At 37.1% G+C, this 18,405-nt stretch overlaps 1 protein-coding gene across 1 annotated transcript in view; it reads left to right on the plus strand.

Annotated features, from left to right (window-relative positions):
• Positions 1-18,405, plus strand: part of CBL (Cbl proto-oncogene) — an 85,117-nt gene that overhangs the window by 42,074 nt on the left and 24,638 nt on the right. Inside the window, exons 3-9 of the mRNA XM_059070603.2 lie at positions 11,814-11,960; positions 13,767-13,923; positions 14,747-14,868; positions 15,206-15,343; positions 16,870-16,957; positions 17,779-17,910; positions 18,123-18,326. Of these exons, the coding sequence (XP_058926586.1) occupies positions 11,814-11,960; positions 13,767-13,923; positions 14,747-14,868; positions 15,206-15,343; positions 16,870-16,957; positions 17,779-17,910; positions 18,123-18,326 (988 nt within the window). The remainder of the gene's footprint in view (positions 1-11,813; positions 11,961-13,766; positions 13,924-14,746; positions 14,869-15,205; positions 15,344-16,869; positions 16,958-17,778; positions 17,911-18,122; positions 18,327-18,405) is intronic.

Below are 18,405 nucleotides of genomic sequence, written 5' to 3' on the forward strand. Positions count from 1 at the left end.
TTACTTTACTGAGTTTAGTAAACACAGTAAATGTTGTTTACTTTTGCACAGTGCCTCTAATACTTAAGTTCCATATAAGTTTTCCTGCTGGGAAGTATGATAAATACCGCTGAATAGGTGTTAGAAGCCCTAACGTTTGAGAATCTATGAAGAAGTGTTAAGAAACTCAGTGCGTTTTCATCAACTCAGTGTGTTTCATCTGCATAGAAGATACGGAGAAACAAAGATTGGGTCTCAAAGAGATGGCATTAATTCTGCCTCATGTGAGAACAACTAAAAAAATTAGCACGATATTCTTATAAAGGTGAATATAGCACACTTAGAACATTGATTGCCCAGTGTTTCCAAATATTTTTCACATGGTTTTGGTTTGTTTTAAATAAGAGAAGCCTGCCACTCCTGTGCTTTTCTGACTCCATCATACTACCTACCCCCCTACTCCCAAAGGGGGAAATTCCAAATCTTTTCAAAACTGTACTTCAGTTTCTTTTTAATTTTCTTTTTTCTTGGCTACACAGTGTGGCATGCAGGATCTTAGTTCCCTGATCAGGGATCGAACCTGCACCCCCTGCATTGGGAGAGTGGAATCTTAACCACTGGACTGCCAGGGAAGTCCTTCTTTTTAATTTTTAAAATTTTATTGAGATATAATTGGCTTACAGCATTATTTAAGGTTAAGGTGTGCAACATGTTGATCTGATAAAAATTCTATTTCATTTTGATTATCCTGTGTGAGGGAATTAGCAGACAGACGGGTCATTCGCAACAGTGTCAACAGTCTTATACATGATTTCACAAATCTGTTTCCCTATTTGCTCCTCTTTCCCAAGCTGCCTGCTAGACATGCCATATTAACATCTTTCAGACATCTCACCCTTGACATGTCTGAACATTGAATGTACCCTCTTCATTAGCAAACCAACTTCCTCTTCTGAGTTCCCTCAGTTAATATGATGTAGTGGTGACAGGTGTGAGTTACTGAGATTGATTCTTGGATTAATTTCTTTCAGCTGAGGTTTGTTACTCTATAAAGTGAGGGTAATAGCAGAATCAATCTTAGAGGATTGTGAATTAAAATTAATTAAATAATAAAAAATATAAAATGCCTGACACATAGTAAGCCCTTTAAATGTATTAGCTTTATTAATATATATATATATTTTAAGACCCTACTCAGCTGCTCAGGCTCAGTTTCAGGTTCATCATCTCCTCTCTCCTACTCAGTCATCTCATCTTCTTGGTTTTACTTCTGCAGTATCTCTCAAATCTGTCTTATTTTACTCCCCATGTTTGGGCTCCCATTACCTTTCTACTGCATACCATCCTGACTGAGCTTGCTGCTTTTGTCGTTTCCTCACTGTTTCATCTTTCATACTGCTTGCCGTCATTTATCGCCTCGAAACAGATTCAGTGTCACTCCCCAGTTCCAAACCCTTAATGACTTCCTGCTGCATCTGTAATATCTCTCACCCCGGTAGTTAAATCTCTACATTTTGAGTCCTGCCTGTGTTATTCAGTTTTATCCTATGCTACCATGATTCTACATTCTAGCCATGTCCGTTTATTTTCAAGTCCCTGAACTTTCTTCTACTGAGCCTTTGCTTTGGTCATTCCCTTGGCTTAGAATTCCTTTCCCTTCCATATTGTCTGTTGAAATCCCATCTATTCTTTAAAATCCAAGAAACCTCCTGAATTATACTAGTTTTAATTAGTGGTTCTCCTACCCATGCTCTTGTGACTCTTCGTTTTTATTGATACTTTGCGCTTGCACTCACAAGTCTGCCTAAATGTGAGTCTGCTTTGATAACTAGTCAGGGCCAGGAACACCTTCTTTCCTATGTTATCTGACATTGTCTTTATTTAAAGCTTTTTAATAAAATTATGTTGAATTTGATAAAAATACTACTAATTAAATACTAAATACTACTAACTAAGTAAAATGCTAATACCAGAGTTGTACAGAGACATAGAATCTTGAACTTGAGGAGGATTATTTTTCATGGAAAATATATTGAAGAAAATGGCAGTGATGAAGATTTTTCTGGTATTGATGCCTCCAAACAGAGGAGATGCGGATAGATATAGAAAATTTCATTATCTTTCCCAAATTTTGAGAATAGCAAAGTTTAGTAGCTACTCTGTGTTTGTTCAGAGAAACAGTATATTTAAATGGAAATGGATGTCTGATATGCCATATACTCAGGAGTTAAATAATTAATGATAATTAGATATACTTTCTATATACTTGATTAGGTTGTACTGGAGCTGTCTCTTGCTCCGTATATAATTTGCTTTGTCTTTCTATGTATCTATATACCTTTTTTTTTTTTTTTTTTTGCGGTATGCGGGCCTCTCACTGCTGTGGCCTCTCCCGTTGCGGAGCACAGGCTCCGGACGCGCAGGCCCAGCGGCCATGGCTCACGGGCTTAGTTGCTCCGCGGCATGTGGGATCTTCCCGGACCAGGGCACGAACCCGTGACCCCTGCATCGGCAGGCGGATTCTCAACCACTGCGCCACCAGGGAAGCCCTCTATATACTTTTAAGTTTATTTTTTAAGTTCACAGGATAAAACTTCTGAAAAGTGCTTGGTGGTTTTTGTCATTTGTTGGGGGGAGGGCATGAGAAGTTTTGGAGATTTCTGTATTATGTTACTGATGTGTTTGTATGTTCTTTAAGGAACTGGTATAGAGAAATAGTAATCAGTTCTCAGGGTTAATATGCTTTTAGCTGCAGACAGACGCTCCAGTGTATGTAACTTACATAGCTGTCTTTCAGAACTTGGGTTGAGTAAATTCAAAGGTTGTTTTGAAATATAGAGAAGTCTGATTATATTCTTGAACTCTTTAGGAAATAATGATGATAGTACCATAAGTTAATGTAACTTAGTGAACATTTGCTGAATGTTCACAATGAGTTTTAAGCTATTTTTGTTTTTTTCCAACCACACTAAAACCAAAGGTATTAACTTATAAATATTATGTCTCTGGGGTGTGTGCTTTAATGAGAATGTATCACATTAATCATTTAAAAATACTGACTTGGGTGTAAGTGATCTGTTTTACATGAGTTAGGAAAGAAGGAATATATCTGTGAAAAACTAAATCTTTTCCAGTAATGACTACAGTGGAGAAGCATGGCAAATACTCACTGCCTTAACCAGGTGGTCAAGGTTAACATCACCAGTGATGTCGTGTGGATTTCATGTACCCACCAATATGATGCGTTGAGATAGGCGCTTCACTTCTGTGATATTGTGTCCATAAACTCATAACCCCAGTCAGAGCATGAGAAAAATACCGACTTTACATATTGAGACACGTTCTACAAAATACCTAACCCCAGTACTCCTCAAAACTATTAAGGTCATCAAAAACAAGGAAAGACTAAGAAGCTATTACAGACCAGGGGAGACTAAGGAGATGTGATGAATAAATATAATGTAGTATCCTAGATTGGATCCCAGGATAATTAAGGACATTAATGGAAAAAACTGGTGAAACCTGAATAAAGTCTAGGGTTTAGTTAATAGCACTGTACTGATTTTGGTTTCTTAGTTTTAGCAAATGTATGACAGTAATATTAAGGGAAACCAGAGCTGAATGAGGGGTATATGGGAATGCTTTGTACTATCTTTGCAACTTTTCTGTGAATCTAAAATTCCAAAATAAAAAGTTTATTTAAAAAATAAGTAATATTTTTCAAGTCTATAAACATACTGAATGCCTCTTAAGTGCAAGGCAGTGTGCTCGCCACTGCAGGGCATAGAGTGTGTAAGGCACCTTCACTGCCCCTGCCCTTAAGGAGTTGTCATCCAGCTGGGAAATAGGATAACCGATACAAAGTAGAACATGATGAAGCCAGTACAGAGTGTGAGCAAGATGCTGTGGGGCGTGTGGGTGTGAGGTGTCTGAGTTTGAAAGTAGACATTGAATGAAGACTGGGAATCCTTCCCCGCCCGCCCCCAGCATCCACACCAAGAAGATAGCATTTAAAATTAATTTTGAATGGGCAGGACTTCAGTAACCATAGTCATTGGAAAGGAAATACGTATCATACCAGCAAGCCTGGGCTCTTGAATCACAGACCTGCTCTGCCACTTATTTGCTCTGTGACCTTGGGCAGGTTATTTGATGTCACTAAGTCTTTGTTTCTCCTTGTAAAATAGGATTAGTAATTTCTATTTCAAAGCATTATTATGAGAATTAAATGTATACATGTAGCTTAACAAAGTATCTGATACACAGTAAGCTCTTAATGTTAACTATTAGAGAAGGAGAGGACATATATTACTGAGGTAACACCATCACTGAAGGCCTGGGGCCTGGAAAGTATAGAATGTTTTGGGAAATATTGAGTAGTATATGTCTAGAAAGGTGAATCAGGACCATATTGTGAGGGCTTTGACTTACAAGCAGAGCAACTTGAACTTTTTTGGTGGTTATTGGGAAGTCATTGAGGATTTTGGTGTAGAAGGATTAAGGAGATTGAGTCTGTGTTTTAAGATGAATCTGATAGAAGTATGAGGGGCATGTTGGAGATTCTTATGTGGGCTGCTGTCTTCCCTTTTACCTGGTGAATTAGATTAGTGTTTCTTTAGATTTAATATTCTATGAAACAGCTCAAAATGCTCTGAATGGTAATGTAATCTGTTACCATGTAACTTGGGGGTCTCAGAAGCAGGACCATTAGTATATTATCAAATATACTTAATATGTTTAGTGAAAAAGGCCATTGATATTTATATATATATATATATTGGCTTAGAATTTTTTGAAGAGGTGATGCATTTTGCCTCACCCCCCCTTTTTTTTTTAGCAGCTTAAGCAGATAAGAGTTAAACAGTACTTCATTGACTTCCTGTGAAGCTTTGTTGAAAGAAGTTCCGTTGTATCTATTTTTAAAGCTGATTACTGTGAGCAGAGGATGCTGCTATTGAGTTATAAATGTCATCTCAGTATGTTCTCACTCAGCATTCTTTGGATGACACTAGTGTTTGCATATAAGGTTTTGGAGTTTAATGAATAGAAAAAGCAGCACAGTTATCACTGAAATAGTACCAGTAAATGAAATACTTAAAAGTATTGATCACTTCACTTATTGAGCAGTATAATTATTTATCATCGTCTATGTAGGTTTTACAGCCCACACCATGGCTGAATGGCAAAGAGTGAGTTATATTGTGACCTCATTTGGGAAATATTTTACAGCTCCAAAATGGTGTTGTATAATGTTTTGCAGTTTGTTTGTCAATCATTGTATTGTGTTAATCATTCTGAAATTTACCTACGGGGAAGTACAGGATCATTAGGTCTACAGATGTTATTAAAATAGATTATTGGGGTTTTTCCCCAATGTTTTATTATACAGTTTTTTAAATTATAAAAGTCAAACAGAAATTGGAAGAATTTTATAATAATTATATACATATTAACTAAATTATTGTTTTCAAAAGGAAAGCTCCACTCTTCTTCTCTTTTTAAAAATCAAAAAGACTTCTGAGTCTTTGAACCATTTTCACATGTGATAGTATTTTCATATAGCTGAGATGAGTTTTGATATTTCCATGTTATTTCTTCAGAAATTATAAAATTCTTTGAGTAAAATAATTCACTACAGATTCTGGAATTTAGCCAGATCCCTAGTGTTACGAGTAGATAACAGTATTTTAATTTATCCCCATATATGGTTCATACAATTAACTGTTCATTTAAATTCCATAAGATATAAGTTTATTTAAATTCTTTGCAGGCAGAAATAAAATATACTTTTAAAAATTATTATTTCTTGACATAATTTCTAGTCCTCTGTCACATAAGGATAAAGTGCTAGCTCTCTTTCTCTCATGTCTTTCTTCTTCAATCTTATGAAATTAAACTGCTGAAGTTAAGGTTTCTTTTCCAGTTTCATATCAGTGATAGAGCATAAATTTATACATTTTTATAAATGGAAAGATATCTTTAAGAATAATTGGTTCCAGCTTCCTTATATTACACTGGAATCAATGGAGGCCCAGAGAGGTTAAATAATGTCACAGGACACAATAAATTAATGGGAGACCAGGAAATACATTTTAGATTTCTAGTCGTCTTGACTATTATCATATATATTTTCAGGTACTCCTTTGTAGAAAGAATAAACAGAGCATGCTTGTCAGTTATAGAATTTATCTCTGACTGTCAAAATGGAGTTTCAGGAAAAGTAACCATAAGTGAGAATATCTTTATGAATACATTGGACTGATTATTTTATAAGTCATCATTTAATATTTTTCTAGAAGATCTCAACCTCTCTCCTTTTTTGGCTGCATTGGTCTTCGTTGCTGCACGCGGGCTTTCTCTACTTGTGGTGATCAGGGACTGCTCTTCGTGGAGTGTGCAGGCTTCTCATTGCGGTGGCTTCTCTTGTTGCCAAGCACAGGCTCTAAGGCATGCGGACTTCAGTAGTTGTGGCACGTGGGCTCAGTAGTTGTGGCTTGCGGGCTCTAGAGCGCAAGCTCAGTAGTTGTGGCGCACGGGCTTAGTTGCTCCATGGCATGTGGGATCTTTCCGGACCAGGGCTTGAACCCTTGGCAGGTAGATTCTTAACCACTGTGCCACCAGGGAAGTCCAAGAAGATCTCAATCTCTTAATATTCATTTCTCAACAGTCTTTTTCTTTTTGTTTGTTTTGTGTTTTTTTTGTTTTAGGCGGGCCTCTCACTGCTGTGGCTTCTTCCGTTGTGGAGCACAGGCTCCGGACGCGCAGGCTCAGTGGCCATGGCTCACGGGCCCAGCCGCTCTGCGGCACGTGGGATCTTCCCGGACCGGGGCACGAACCCACGTCCCCTGCATCGGCAGGCGGACTCTCAACCACTGCGCCACCAAGGAAGCCCGAAAGATTTTGCTCATTAAATTCTGCCCTATATACACTGTAGACACTGAGCCATAAGCCTAAGGCCTTAAAATGTTATTGAAACAGAATTTAAACTCAGACCACTTACAAAATACTCTGACCTATGGGCTTTTGTAGATTCTTTTTTTTTTCGTTTTAAAAAGTGTGATGCTTACAGTGCACGTCTCTGGTGGTTTTAAGAAATGTAAGCTGGCTTTTTGGGGGATGCATCCTTGAGTATGAAAGTGTCTTAAATTGATTTTCAGTAACTATTTCAGTCAGCACTTCAAATTGCTCTTAGGCACTTGGTGCCATTACATCCTTGCGGTCAATAACTTTCACCTTTTTGTGGCTTACTTCACAAATTAAAAAAGCTTTTTGTATATTATATTTTGGTATGTATATTTTATCTCTGATCTAGCATAGTACTGGATACCTGGTAGATTCTCAGTGGAAAATTATTTAAAGAGTCAAAGATGCCGACATGGCCCAGCCATCCAAAGACTCTCTTCCTGCCTTCACTTCAGAATTGGCTTAAAAATCAACAGTAAGAGAGGTTCCTAAGACCACCCCCTCTAAAACGGCAATCTTAACATGCCTCTCTTCTCATACCCTGCTTTGTTTTTCTTCAAAGCCTTTTTCTCCTACTACCTGATACTCTGCCATGGGAATGTGAATGCTGTAAAAACAGGAATTTTGTTCTGTTGCATTGTTGTATCCATCCCTAGTGCCTAGCACACAGTATGCAGTGAGATGTTTTCTAAAGGTATAATAAAGGCTAGAAATTATGCCAGATGCCAAAGGGATATAAATATAAATATATATCAGAAATGAATTCAGCCTTCATGTACACAAATAACTGTAGTACAAGATGGGTTCAGATGACATGAGAACTTCAGTGAAAATACTGGGGGTGTTTTAGAGGTTATTACTTATAGCTGGCTTCTTAGGAAATGACAGTTAAGCTGGGTCTTTTGCAGACTAAGGAACAAATAAGCAGTGGTTCAGAGGTGCAAAAGTGAATAAGGGTAGTATGTATAAGAAGAGGTTAAATGTTCAGTTTGAGTAGAATATACTAGTGAAATTAGTTATAAAGGTAGGTTTGACCCAGGTTAGTGCAAAGTCTAAAAATCCAAGTTGAGTTTGGATTTTGTCCCACTGGTACTGTAGAAATTGTTTCTTCCCCCCTCCTTGAAAGGCAGTTATGATTGGTATGATTGAACATGCATAGCAATAGACTGAAGACGGAAGTTTGAATTATGGAGTAGGTAGGCGCAGGTAGCAAGGAGTGTATATTAGAATAATAATACAAATTCAAAGGTAGGATTGACAACAAATGATTAGCAAATTGACAAGTCAGATATGGAGAATAAAGAAAATGGAGGCAGCTAAGATGACTGACTCTAAGGTTCTGAACTTGTGAGAAGTAAGATGGTGTTGTCATTAAATACAGAAAATAGAGAACATGAAGAAAGAGCAGGCTTGAGAAAGAAGATTATTTATTTTTTACAGGTATGAAGATTTATTTAATTCCAATTAACAAATTTGTTTTTCTTTTTTTAATTGAAGTATAGTTGATTTACAGTGTTTCAGGTGTATAGCGAAGTGATTCCGTTGTATATATACATTCTTTTTCATATTCCTTTCTATTATAGGTTATTACAAGATATTGAATATAGTTCCCTGTGCTATACAGTAGGTCCTTGTTGTTTATCTATTTTGTATGTAGTAGTGTGTATCTGTTAATCCCAAATTCCCCAAATCTGTTATTACCGCCCCCCACCCCCAATCTCCAAGGAAGGTTAGTTTAATTTTGAATGTGTTGCTTTGTGGTGCTAGCATTTGAATGGAGAAATGCAGTAGGCAGTTGGAAAGCCACCAAGGCCTAAGATTTGGGAATCTTCGCGAAGCAGTTTTTGAAGCCTTGAGATTGCAGAGGAAGAGTTAAGAGAATACATGGGGAAAGAAAGGAAAATGATGGAGAGCAAATTCTTGGGAAATAGTTATGTTAGGAGAAACAAAGAATAGCCAAAGGAAGAACAAAAGCAAGTAGGAGAACCAAGAGAGGATGACATTGGAGAAACTAAGGAAAGACATTTTCAGGAAGAAGTAAGATTAAAACCTGTTTCTTGCAGAAAGAGTTCTGTTGTAACCTTGGGAGTATGATATATGTATTGCGTGGGCCAAAAGGTTCATTCAGTTTTTTCTGTAAGATGGTTCTAGTAGCACTTGGTTGTCTTTAACTTCATTCAAAACAATTTTGTTAGATTGTATGTGACAGCTGTCATATCAGTGTGCATTTAAAAAAAGACATCAAAATTGGTGAATTTTTGTGTAGTCATTTTAATATTGAAGATGGAAGAAAAAAAGCAACATTTTCAGCATATTATGCTTTATTATTTGAAGAAAGGTAAAAACGCAACTGAAATGCACAAAAAGATTTGTGCAGTGTGTGGAGAAGGTGCTGTGACTGATCAAACGTGTCAAAAGTGGTTTGTGAAGTTTCGTGCTGGAGATTTCTCGCTGGACGATGCTCCACGGTCGGGTAGAGCAGTTGAAGTTGATAGCGATCACATCGAAACAATAACTGAGAACAATCAACGTTAAACCACGCTGGAGATAGCCGACGTACTCAAAATATCCAAATCAAGCGTTGAAAATTATTTGCACTAGCTTGGTTATGTGAATCACTTTGATGTTTGGGTTCCAAATAAGTGAAGAAAACCTTCTTGACCATATTTCCGCATGCGATTCTGTACTGAAACATAATGAAACATTCCATTTTTAAAACAAATTGTGACAGGTGATGAAAAGTGGATACTGTACAATAGTGTGGAACAGAAGAGATTGTGGGGCAAGCGAAATGAACCACCACTAACCACACCAAAGGCCGATCTTCATCCAAAGAAGGTGATGTGTATATGGTGGGATTGGAAGGGAGTCCTCTATTATGAGCTCCTTCTGGAAAACCAAACGATTAATTTGAACAAGTACTGCTCCCAGTTAGACCAACTGAAAGTGGCACTCGACGAAAAGTGTCCAGAATTAGTCAACAGAAAGCACATAATCTTCCATCAGGATAACGCAAGACCGCGTGTTTCTTTGATGACCAGGCAAAAACTGTTACAGCTTGGCTGGGAAGTTCTGATTCATCCGCCGTATTCACCAGACATTGCACCTTCGGATTTCCATTTATTTCGGTCTTTACAAAATGCTCTTAATGGAAAAAATTTCAATTCCCTGAAAGACTGTAAAAGGCACCTAGAACAGTTCTTTGCACAAAAAGATAAAAAGTTTTGGAAGATGGAATTATGAAGTTGCCTGAAAAATGGCAGAAGGTAGTGGAACAAAAGGATGAATACATTGTTCAATAAAGTTCTTGGTGAAAATGAAAAATGTGTCTTTTATTTTTACTTAAAAAACCGAAGGCACTTTTGGCCCACCCAATATTTTCTCTGATACACGTTTTTCTGCTATACTGTTTAGCATAGCTCTTTACACATGGTTGGTTCTCAACAGCTTAGCATATCTTAAGGGAATCATGGACTCTCTCCTGCTTATCTTTAAGGATTAACATTTGGCAAAATGTTATATAAATATTGAGTGCAGTCTGGTGTCCTGCAGAAGTCTTTGGGACTAATTTGTGCTTTGCAGATTTTCTATCATGTTATCTGTGATATATTCTCGATAGTTTCTATTTTTGTTTCCTCTTTGGTAAAATAGTAAAAGTCCTAACCAGCAATAATTGAAGGCTCTCAAAGTACCAGGAGGAAAACAGTTAATGGAGTTTAGGGATTGGATAAGTGCTTGTATTTTTTATCTTACTTGAGCTGTTTAGCGTATGAATTATTTTAGACTGTCTTCAAAGAATATTAATTTTATCACTTTTGTAGGTGCTTTCAAAAATAGGAAACTAGAAAGAATATAACTTGATACAAGTGCGGGAAGACAAATATCAAAACTGAAGCTGATTTGTTGAAAAGCTGATTAGAAAGATTTCAGCAGTGTTTTGCAGAAAAGTTAGGGCTATAGAGACTTAGTGCAGCATTTTATCCAGGAAAGACAAAGATGGGACTAGTGGTGGCCCTCCAGTATAGCATTAAAAGAGAAAAATCTATTGTATTAAAGAGAATTTTTAGGCAATAAAATTGATCATGAATTGACTTGAAATTTCATAGTCCACTTGTATGACAAAAATTGACTTAAAAAAAAATTAATTAATTTTATCTTTGGCTGTTTTGGGTCTTCATTGCTGCGCACACAGGCCTTCTCTAGTTGGGGTGAGCAGGGGCTACTCTTTGTTGTGGTGCACGGGCTTCTCATCGCGGTGGCTTCTCTTTGTTGCAGAGCACAGGCTCTAGGTGCGTGGGCTTCAGTAGTTGTGGCACGTAGGCTCAGTAGTTGTGGTACACGGGCTTAGTTGCTCTGCGGCATGTGGGATCTTCCCAGACCAGGGCTCGAACCCGTGTCCCCCTGCATTGGCAGGCGGATTCTTAACCACTGCGCCACCAGGGAAGCCTTTATTTTTAATTTAGATGAGTTATGGTAATTTAAACATCCAGATTAGTTCACGCAAAGCAGGAAATAATATATTTTGCTTTTCTAACATTTCTTTTGTGAGTGAATGGTTATAGCAGTGTACAACTTCTTACACGTATTTGCTGAGTCCTCTTTACCTGTCATCCTAAAAAAGTAAGTTTGTTCATGTAAGTTTATGCTGTTATTAGGTCTGATTAATTTAAGATTAAAAGTCTTAAAATAGATTACTGTTAAATTTTTCTTATTTACCATATAACATTGAACAGAGGGAAAGGAGTGGACCTAGTGAATGCAGCAGTCTTTCTTGCATTATAATTACACACCTGGTATAGTGAATTCAGCACATTTAAAATAAAAATAATTTTATGTGTTCATTTAATCATTGCACTTCTGATCATTTGTAGGCGAAACCTAACCAAACTGTCCCTGATCTTCAGCCACATGCTGGCAGAACTAAAAGGAATCTTTCCAAGTGGACTCTTTCAAGGAGACACATTTCGGATTACTAAAGCAGATGCTGCAGAATTTTGGAGGAAAGCTTTTGGGGAAAAGTAAGACTCAAAATAATGAACTATGAAGAACTGAAGCTTGTGTTTTGGGTTTTTGTTTAGTTTTTTATTGATGGAATATTTAAAACATGGGAAACAGAAGAGTAATATGTGTGTATCTACTTCCCAACCTTTTTTTGCTCTGATTATTTTTTTTAAAAGAAATAAACCTTTGCAGTTCCATTGAAACCCATGCTCTTTGATTGAATGCTCTTCTCTTTCTTTACTCATCCATTATGCTGTTAATGGACATTTACATTTCAAACTATTTGCTATTGCAAAACAGTGCTGCAGAAAGCAAAATTGTATTTGTCTTCATATGCAAGAGTTTCTCAATAGTTACATACCTAGAAGTGGAATTGCTGAGTCAGGGGGTTTCACATCTTCTGCTTTGCCAAATATTGCCTAATTGCTTTCCACAGTGGTTGTACCAGTTTATATTCCTATAAGTAGTGTACACATGTTCCAGTAGCTCCACAATTTGACTAACACTGATGATATGAATTGGTATCATATTTTGCTTTATACGCCTAAATGCCAAGGGAGCTTGAGCACCTTTTCACATTTGTCACCAATCAAGATTCTTATTCTGACCTTCCTATTCCTATTCCTGACTTGTCCATTTTCCTATTGAGTTGTTTGTCTTTTTCCTATTGTAAGATACTAACTCTTAGTCACTTACATTAGAGATATCTTCTCCTAGTCTACGGCTTGTCTTTCCACTTCGTTAAATTGTCTTTTTGATATTCAGAAGTCTTACATTATATAGACAGATTTATGAGACGAGTTTATGTTTCTAAGTATTAATATAAATGTTCTTGAATATCCTCTGAAATTTTGGTTCAAAGAACTGAAAAGGTAGAAAACAATAAAATTTTTCAGTTGAATATACAGATGCTAATGTAAATCTCTTTAAATGCTTTCTTTCTTTTTAATGAAATATAGTTGACGCACACTATTAAGTTAGTTTCAGGTATATACTACATATTGATTTGAAGTTTGTTAAACGCTTGATTTATTTTAAAAAATCATGTTTAAACATTAAATATAGAATAATTAGTGATTTTTAAAAACTTAGTTGAAGAGAATGGGAATGAGTTTAACTTTGTTCCTTTAACTTAATAACTAGCTACATTAGAAAAGAGTTTGAAACGCCACTTGTTCTCTTACTTTCAGGCAGGTGAATACATAAACTTTTCAAAGGCAATGAGATTTTATATTTTTTTAAAGATCTTGAGAAATAGAAATCCCACAATATCTTTTGCTAGCCATACCTGGGGTTTAATCATTCTTATGTTAAATAATTTCTTCTTCATCTCTATCAGAACTCTCTTCTTTCTGTACCTTAAGCCCATATTCCTCTAGTAAAGTCCTTGATAATGTGGGTTCCTCAAAAAAAACAGAGTGTTTTATGTGCTTTTAAAAAGTTAAACACAAGCTTTCAGTTAGTAAAGATCTGGACACAGGTTACATCTGTTATACAAAAAAGATAATCTTATCTTTCTTTCCAGTGCTTCTCTAATAGAACAAATGTCTGAAGAAAGATGAGAAAGGGAATGAACTTGTGGCATTCTGCCAAAGAAAAGTAGAAAAAGGTGTCTCTATTATTAATTTATTAATTAGAAAGTTAAGAAATGTCTCATTTATGCCCTTTCTGTTCTCAATGTAAAATATAGTTCAGCTTCTTTAAGAAAATTGAAATTGATATTGAGAGCTTAATGTGGTTTTCTTTTCCTTGAATGTAGCAATGCCTGAAATTGTCTGTTATCTCACTCTGTGGCTTCTCTCCTACCCCCACTCCCATCCTAGGACAATAGTACCTTGGAAGAGCTTCAGACAGGCCCTTCATGAAGTACATCCCATCAGTTCTGGGCTGGAGGCCATGGCTCTGAAATCCACTATTGATCTGACCTGCAATGATTATATTTCAGTGTTTGAATTCGACATCTTTACACGACTCTTTCAGGTAGGATACTAAAACGTTGGCTAAACTAGTTATTGCTATTTTTCTGAAGAGAAACCTTTTTAAAAAATAACATTTGGACATTTGGGATTTTGCCTATTACGAAAATATTTTTATTCATTCTAGAAACTATAGCCAAAAAAAAAAAAGGTTAAAACGACTCTATTTTATATATACGTATTTTTTTGTAAAAAGAATAACTATATAATCTGCTTTATTCCCCTCACATTTATAATTTCTCTATTATTAAATAATTCTTCTTTGCATCATTTTGATGGTTGTAGAACATTCTAAAGAAGGGTATAATATAGTTAATGAGTTCTGTTATTGAACATTTATGTATGTATCCAGCTTTTTCTCCTATGGTATTGAAATTCTTGATTGTTAATATTGAGATGTATTGATGCTTCACAAAGAACTCATTTCTTTCTTTTTCTGAAAACAATGGGTATATATTCCACCTTGCATAAACCTTTATTTGAAACTTCTTACTTGCACATCTAGGCCTTGCCCTGTTTCTCTGTTTTTGTTTGTTATTTAGCCTCACTGCTGTTGGTTAGAGCTGCTTGGAAATTTTCTGAATTTCATTTTGTATAGTTAAGTTTCTCCCTATAAGCATGTGTAATTTTCTTCTTAGCTTTTCAGAGTTCTTATTTCCCAAACGTGTTTGTCTTCCCTTAAAGTAACAACATGATTGAAAATATGTGACACTAAATGGAGAATTTATAATTGAGAATTCAGGTTGTTTTTCCATTTGTTCTTCATTGCTCTGAGGCTGGTTGTATGTCTTGAGCCAAATGGTCTGATTGATCTCTTGTTTCCTTAGCCCTGGTCTTCTTTGCTCAGGAACTGGAACAGTCTTGCTGTAACTCATCCTGGTTACATGGCTTTCCTGACATATGATGAAGTGAAAGCTCGGCTCCAGAAATTCATTCACAAACCTGGCAGGTCAGTGCAATGAAGCAAAGAGGTTTATTCACCTGAACTTTATTCTCCTGTGACCTTTGCTGAAATAGAGGAAACATGATCTTTTACTAGTTCCCCAGTGACCACATTTCTGCGGCAGGATTGATGTCTGTTTATCAGAGGAATTGACTTATTCAGATACTATGATTTGATAAATGCTTTCAAACCACTTAAGAATTGAGCTTATATGTCTTTGGCTTTTGGTCTGAAGCCATTAAAGAATCTATTATTGATGGTCCTTTTGATTTTTGTCTCTGTCTTGTCTTTCCACCCTAATGCAAGTGTCTATGTTAAAGATTTTGTTTCTCTCTGTTCTCAGTTACATTTTCCGGCTGAGCTGTACTCGTCTGGGTCAGTGGGCTATTGGGTATGTCACTGCTGATGGGAACATTCTCCAGACAATCCCTCACAATAAACCTCTCTTCCAAGCGCTGATTGATGGCTTCAGGGAAGGCTTGTAAGTACATACTGTTCACCATCTGCTAGAGTCTAGGAACTTAGGGGCTGTAAAACTGCATCATTAATGACTTTATTCCAGGTTTCTTCTACAGCTAAAGGTTCAGTACACATATTGACAGGTTATATTGTTTGGATTTTCAGGTTCAGTAGGACTTTTGTTTTTTTTGTTTTTTGTTTTTTGTTTTTGTGGTACGCGGACCTCCCACTGTTGTGGCCTCTCCCGTTGCGGAGCACAGGCTCTGGACGCACAGGCTCAGCGGCCATGGTTCATGGGCCCAGCCGCTCCGCGGCATGTGGGATCTTCCTGGACCGGGGAACGAACTCGTGTCCCCGGCATCGGCAGGCGGATTCTCAACCACTGCTCCACCAGGGAAGCCCAGGACTTTTGTTTTTATTTTGAAAGGATTCCTTGAGTGAAATTATTTTTCTCTACTACTTCACTTGTTACCCTGCGTAAATTTTATCTTTCTTTTTTTCTAAATGTTAATTTATTTTCAAATCTATACTAGATTTTAAAATATACCAATTAGCAGAAAATGTTACCTGTTATTTGACTAGCCAACATTAGAATGATTAGATGTTCCTGATAGCAGCATGCTCAGTGGCCTTCATCTGCCTTCGTCCTAACTTCGTTTTGATTCAGCAGCATTTCTTCAGGCTATGGGCTTTGGTAACCTCTGCTAATATTTATGACTAAGTTCTTATTTATTCCAGAATTGCTATTCCTTTTGGAATTCAAATTGATTATCAGTTGGTCAGCACTAAAAATACTAACAGTTGACCAGGTATCAGAAAACTACTTGTGTTTTAAAGTGATTAGGAAAATCCATTTTCCATTATGCATCATCTTCTACAGTAACATTGGAGCTGAAGGGGGTACTTCCCCAAATGTCAGAGCAGTTTGATGCTAGAAGCTTCCTGGTAGTTGATCTCGGTGGCTTAATTTGCTTCTTGTTACATTTCTTTTCAATTAACAGAGTTCTCTGGTGGTCCAGTGGTTATAGTAGTGTCTCTCAGTGTTAAATCTGTAAACAAAGGTATTTCAGGTCTTTGGTCAAAGCAAATGTCCTTTAAATTAAGAATTTACACTTTGTGGCCATCCACAGATTAAAATAGGAGTTGGTAAACTGCGGCCCACAGACTAGGTGTTTTGGTACAGCCTGCATCTAAGATAGGTTTTCCTTTTTAAAGTGTTGTTAAAAAAACAACCAAAGAAGAATATGTGACACAGATTTATGCGGCTTGCACAGCCTGAAATATTTACTCTCTGGTCCTTTACAAAAAAGTTTGTCAACCCCTTGATTAAAATAGAGCCTGTGGCATTGTGCCCTGGAGAAAGAATATCAGTGTTTGGAACTGATCTGTGTTATTTAATTTTTTTGAAGTACTAGTAAAATTTATCTTTGCACTTATGCAAAATTGCCCTTTTAGAGTGAGAGAATCCCTAGATAACATTTGTCTGTATTAGTAAGCAGTGATAAATTGGTTTCAGTAGAACCCCAAGATTGGTTACTCTTTTTATAGCTATTTGTTTCCTGATGGACGGAATCAGAATCCAGACCTGACAGGCTTATGTGAACCAACTCCCCAAGACCACATCAAAGTGACCCAGGTGAACTTTGTTTTAAATTATAACCATATTACTAGAGCCAAGCTTTTGTATATTACTTTACAGAACTGTCAGTAGAATTATATTAAGTGATTGGAACACTTAAATTTTAAACCATTGACTAGATTAGTGAATTTAGGTGTGTGTGGTTCCTTTTCCTTTTTTTAAATAAATTTATTTATTTTAATTTTTTTTGGCTGTGTTGGGTCTTCGTTGCAGTGAGCGGTGGCTACTCTTCGTTGCTGTGTGCGGGCTTCTCATTGCAGTTGCTTCTCTTGGTTACAGAGCACGGGCTCTAGGCACGCAGGCTTCAGTAGTTGTGGCTTGCTGACTCTAGAGCACAGGCTCAGTAGTTGTGGCGCACGGGCTTAGTTGCTCCACGGCATGTGGGATTTTCCCGGACCAGGGCTCGAACCTGTGTCCCCTGCATTGGCAGGCAGATTCTTAACCACTGCGAGACCAGCAAAGTCCTATGTGGTTTCTTTTTAAACTGTGCTTCTTAAAATAGGACCAAAGGACTTCTCTGGTGGTCCAGTGGTTAAGGCTCCGTGCTTCCATTGCAGGGGGCACAGATTCGATCCCTGGTCTGGGAACTAAGATCCCACATGCTGCAGGGTGTGGCCAAAACCAACAAAAAAAATAGGACCAAGACTAGGAGCTTTCTGTTTTAATTGAACACTATTGTGACACTTTTATACAAGCAAAATTAGTATTAAAAGTAACAGTTTTCAATTTTCCTGTTTTTAGCATTTACAGTTGCAGTCATTCATTCAACAAATATTTGCAATAGGCTGAATAATCTCTTAATTTCTTTGTAATCAAAGGAACAATATGAATTATACTGTGAGATGGGCTCCACATTCCAACTGTGTAAAATATGTGCTGAAAATGATAAAGATGTAAAGATTGAGCCCTGTGGACACCTCATGTGCACATCCTGTCTAACATCCTGGCAGGTATGGATCCAAACCGTTCTTTTTCTCAGCTAAGTAATGACAATGAAGAATTGGGGATCATATATCCTTTACGGATATAAAGAATGGCCTGGTTTGTGGGGGAGGTTCTAAACTTTTGATTCTTTTTTCGTTTCTAGGAAATGTATTTTTAGTGGATGAATATTATAAGAACTTTCAGATGTGTCTGTTACCATCTCCTGTTTCTTTTGCAGGAATCAGAAGGCCAGGGCTGTCCCTTCTGCCGATGTGAAATTAAAGGTACTGAGCCCATTGTGGTTGATCCCTTTGATCCTAGAGGAAGTGGCAGCCTGTTGAGGCAAGGAGCAGAGGGAGCTCCCTCCCCAAATTATGATGATGATGACGATGAACGAGCTGATGATTCTCTCTTCATGATGAAGGAATTGGCTGGTGCCAAGGTAAGCTTCAGTTTAAGAGACTGTGGCAAAATCCATTATCAGTTGTGTCCTAAAGCAATAGCGCACTTAATGATATCCA

This window comes from Kogia breviceps, chromosome 7, assembly GCF_026419965.1.
Source record: "Kogia breviceps isolate mKogBre1 chromosome 7, mKogBre1 haplotype 1, whole genome shotgun sequence".
Lineage (NCBI taxonomy): Eukaryota > Metazoa > Chordata > Mammalia > Artiodactyla > Physeteridae > Kogia > Kogia breviceps.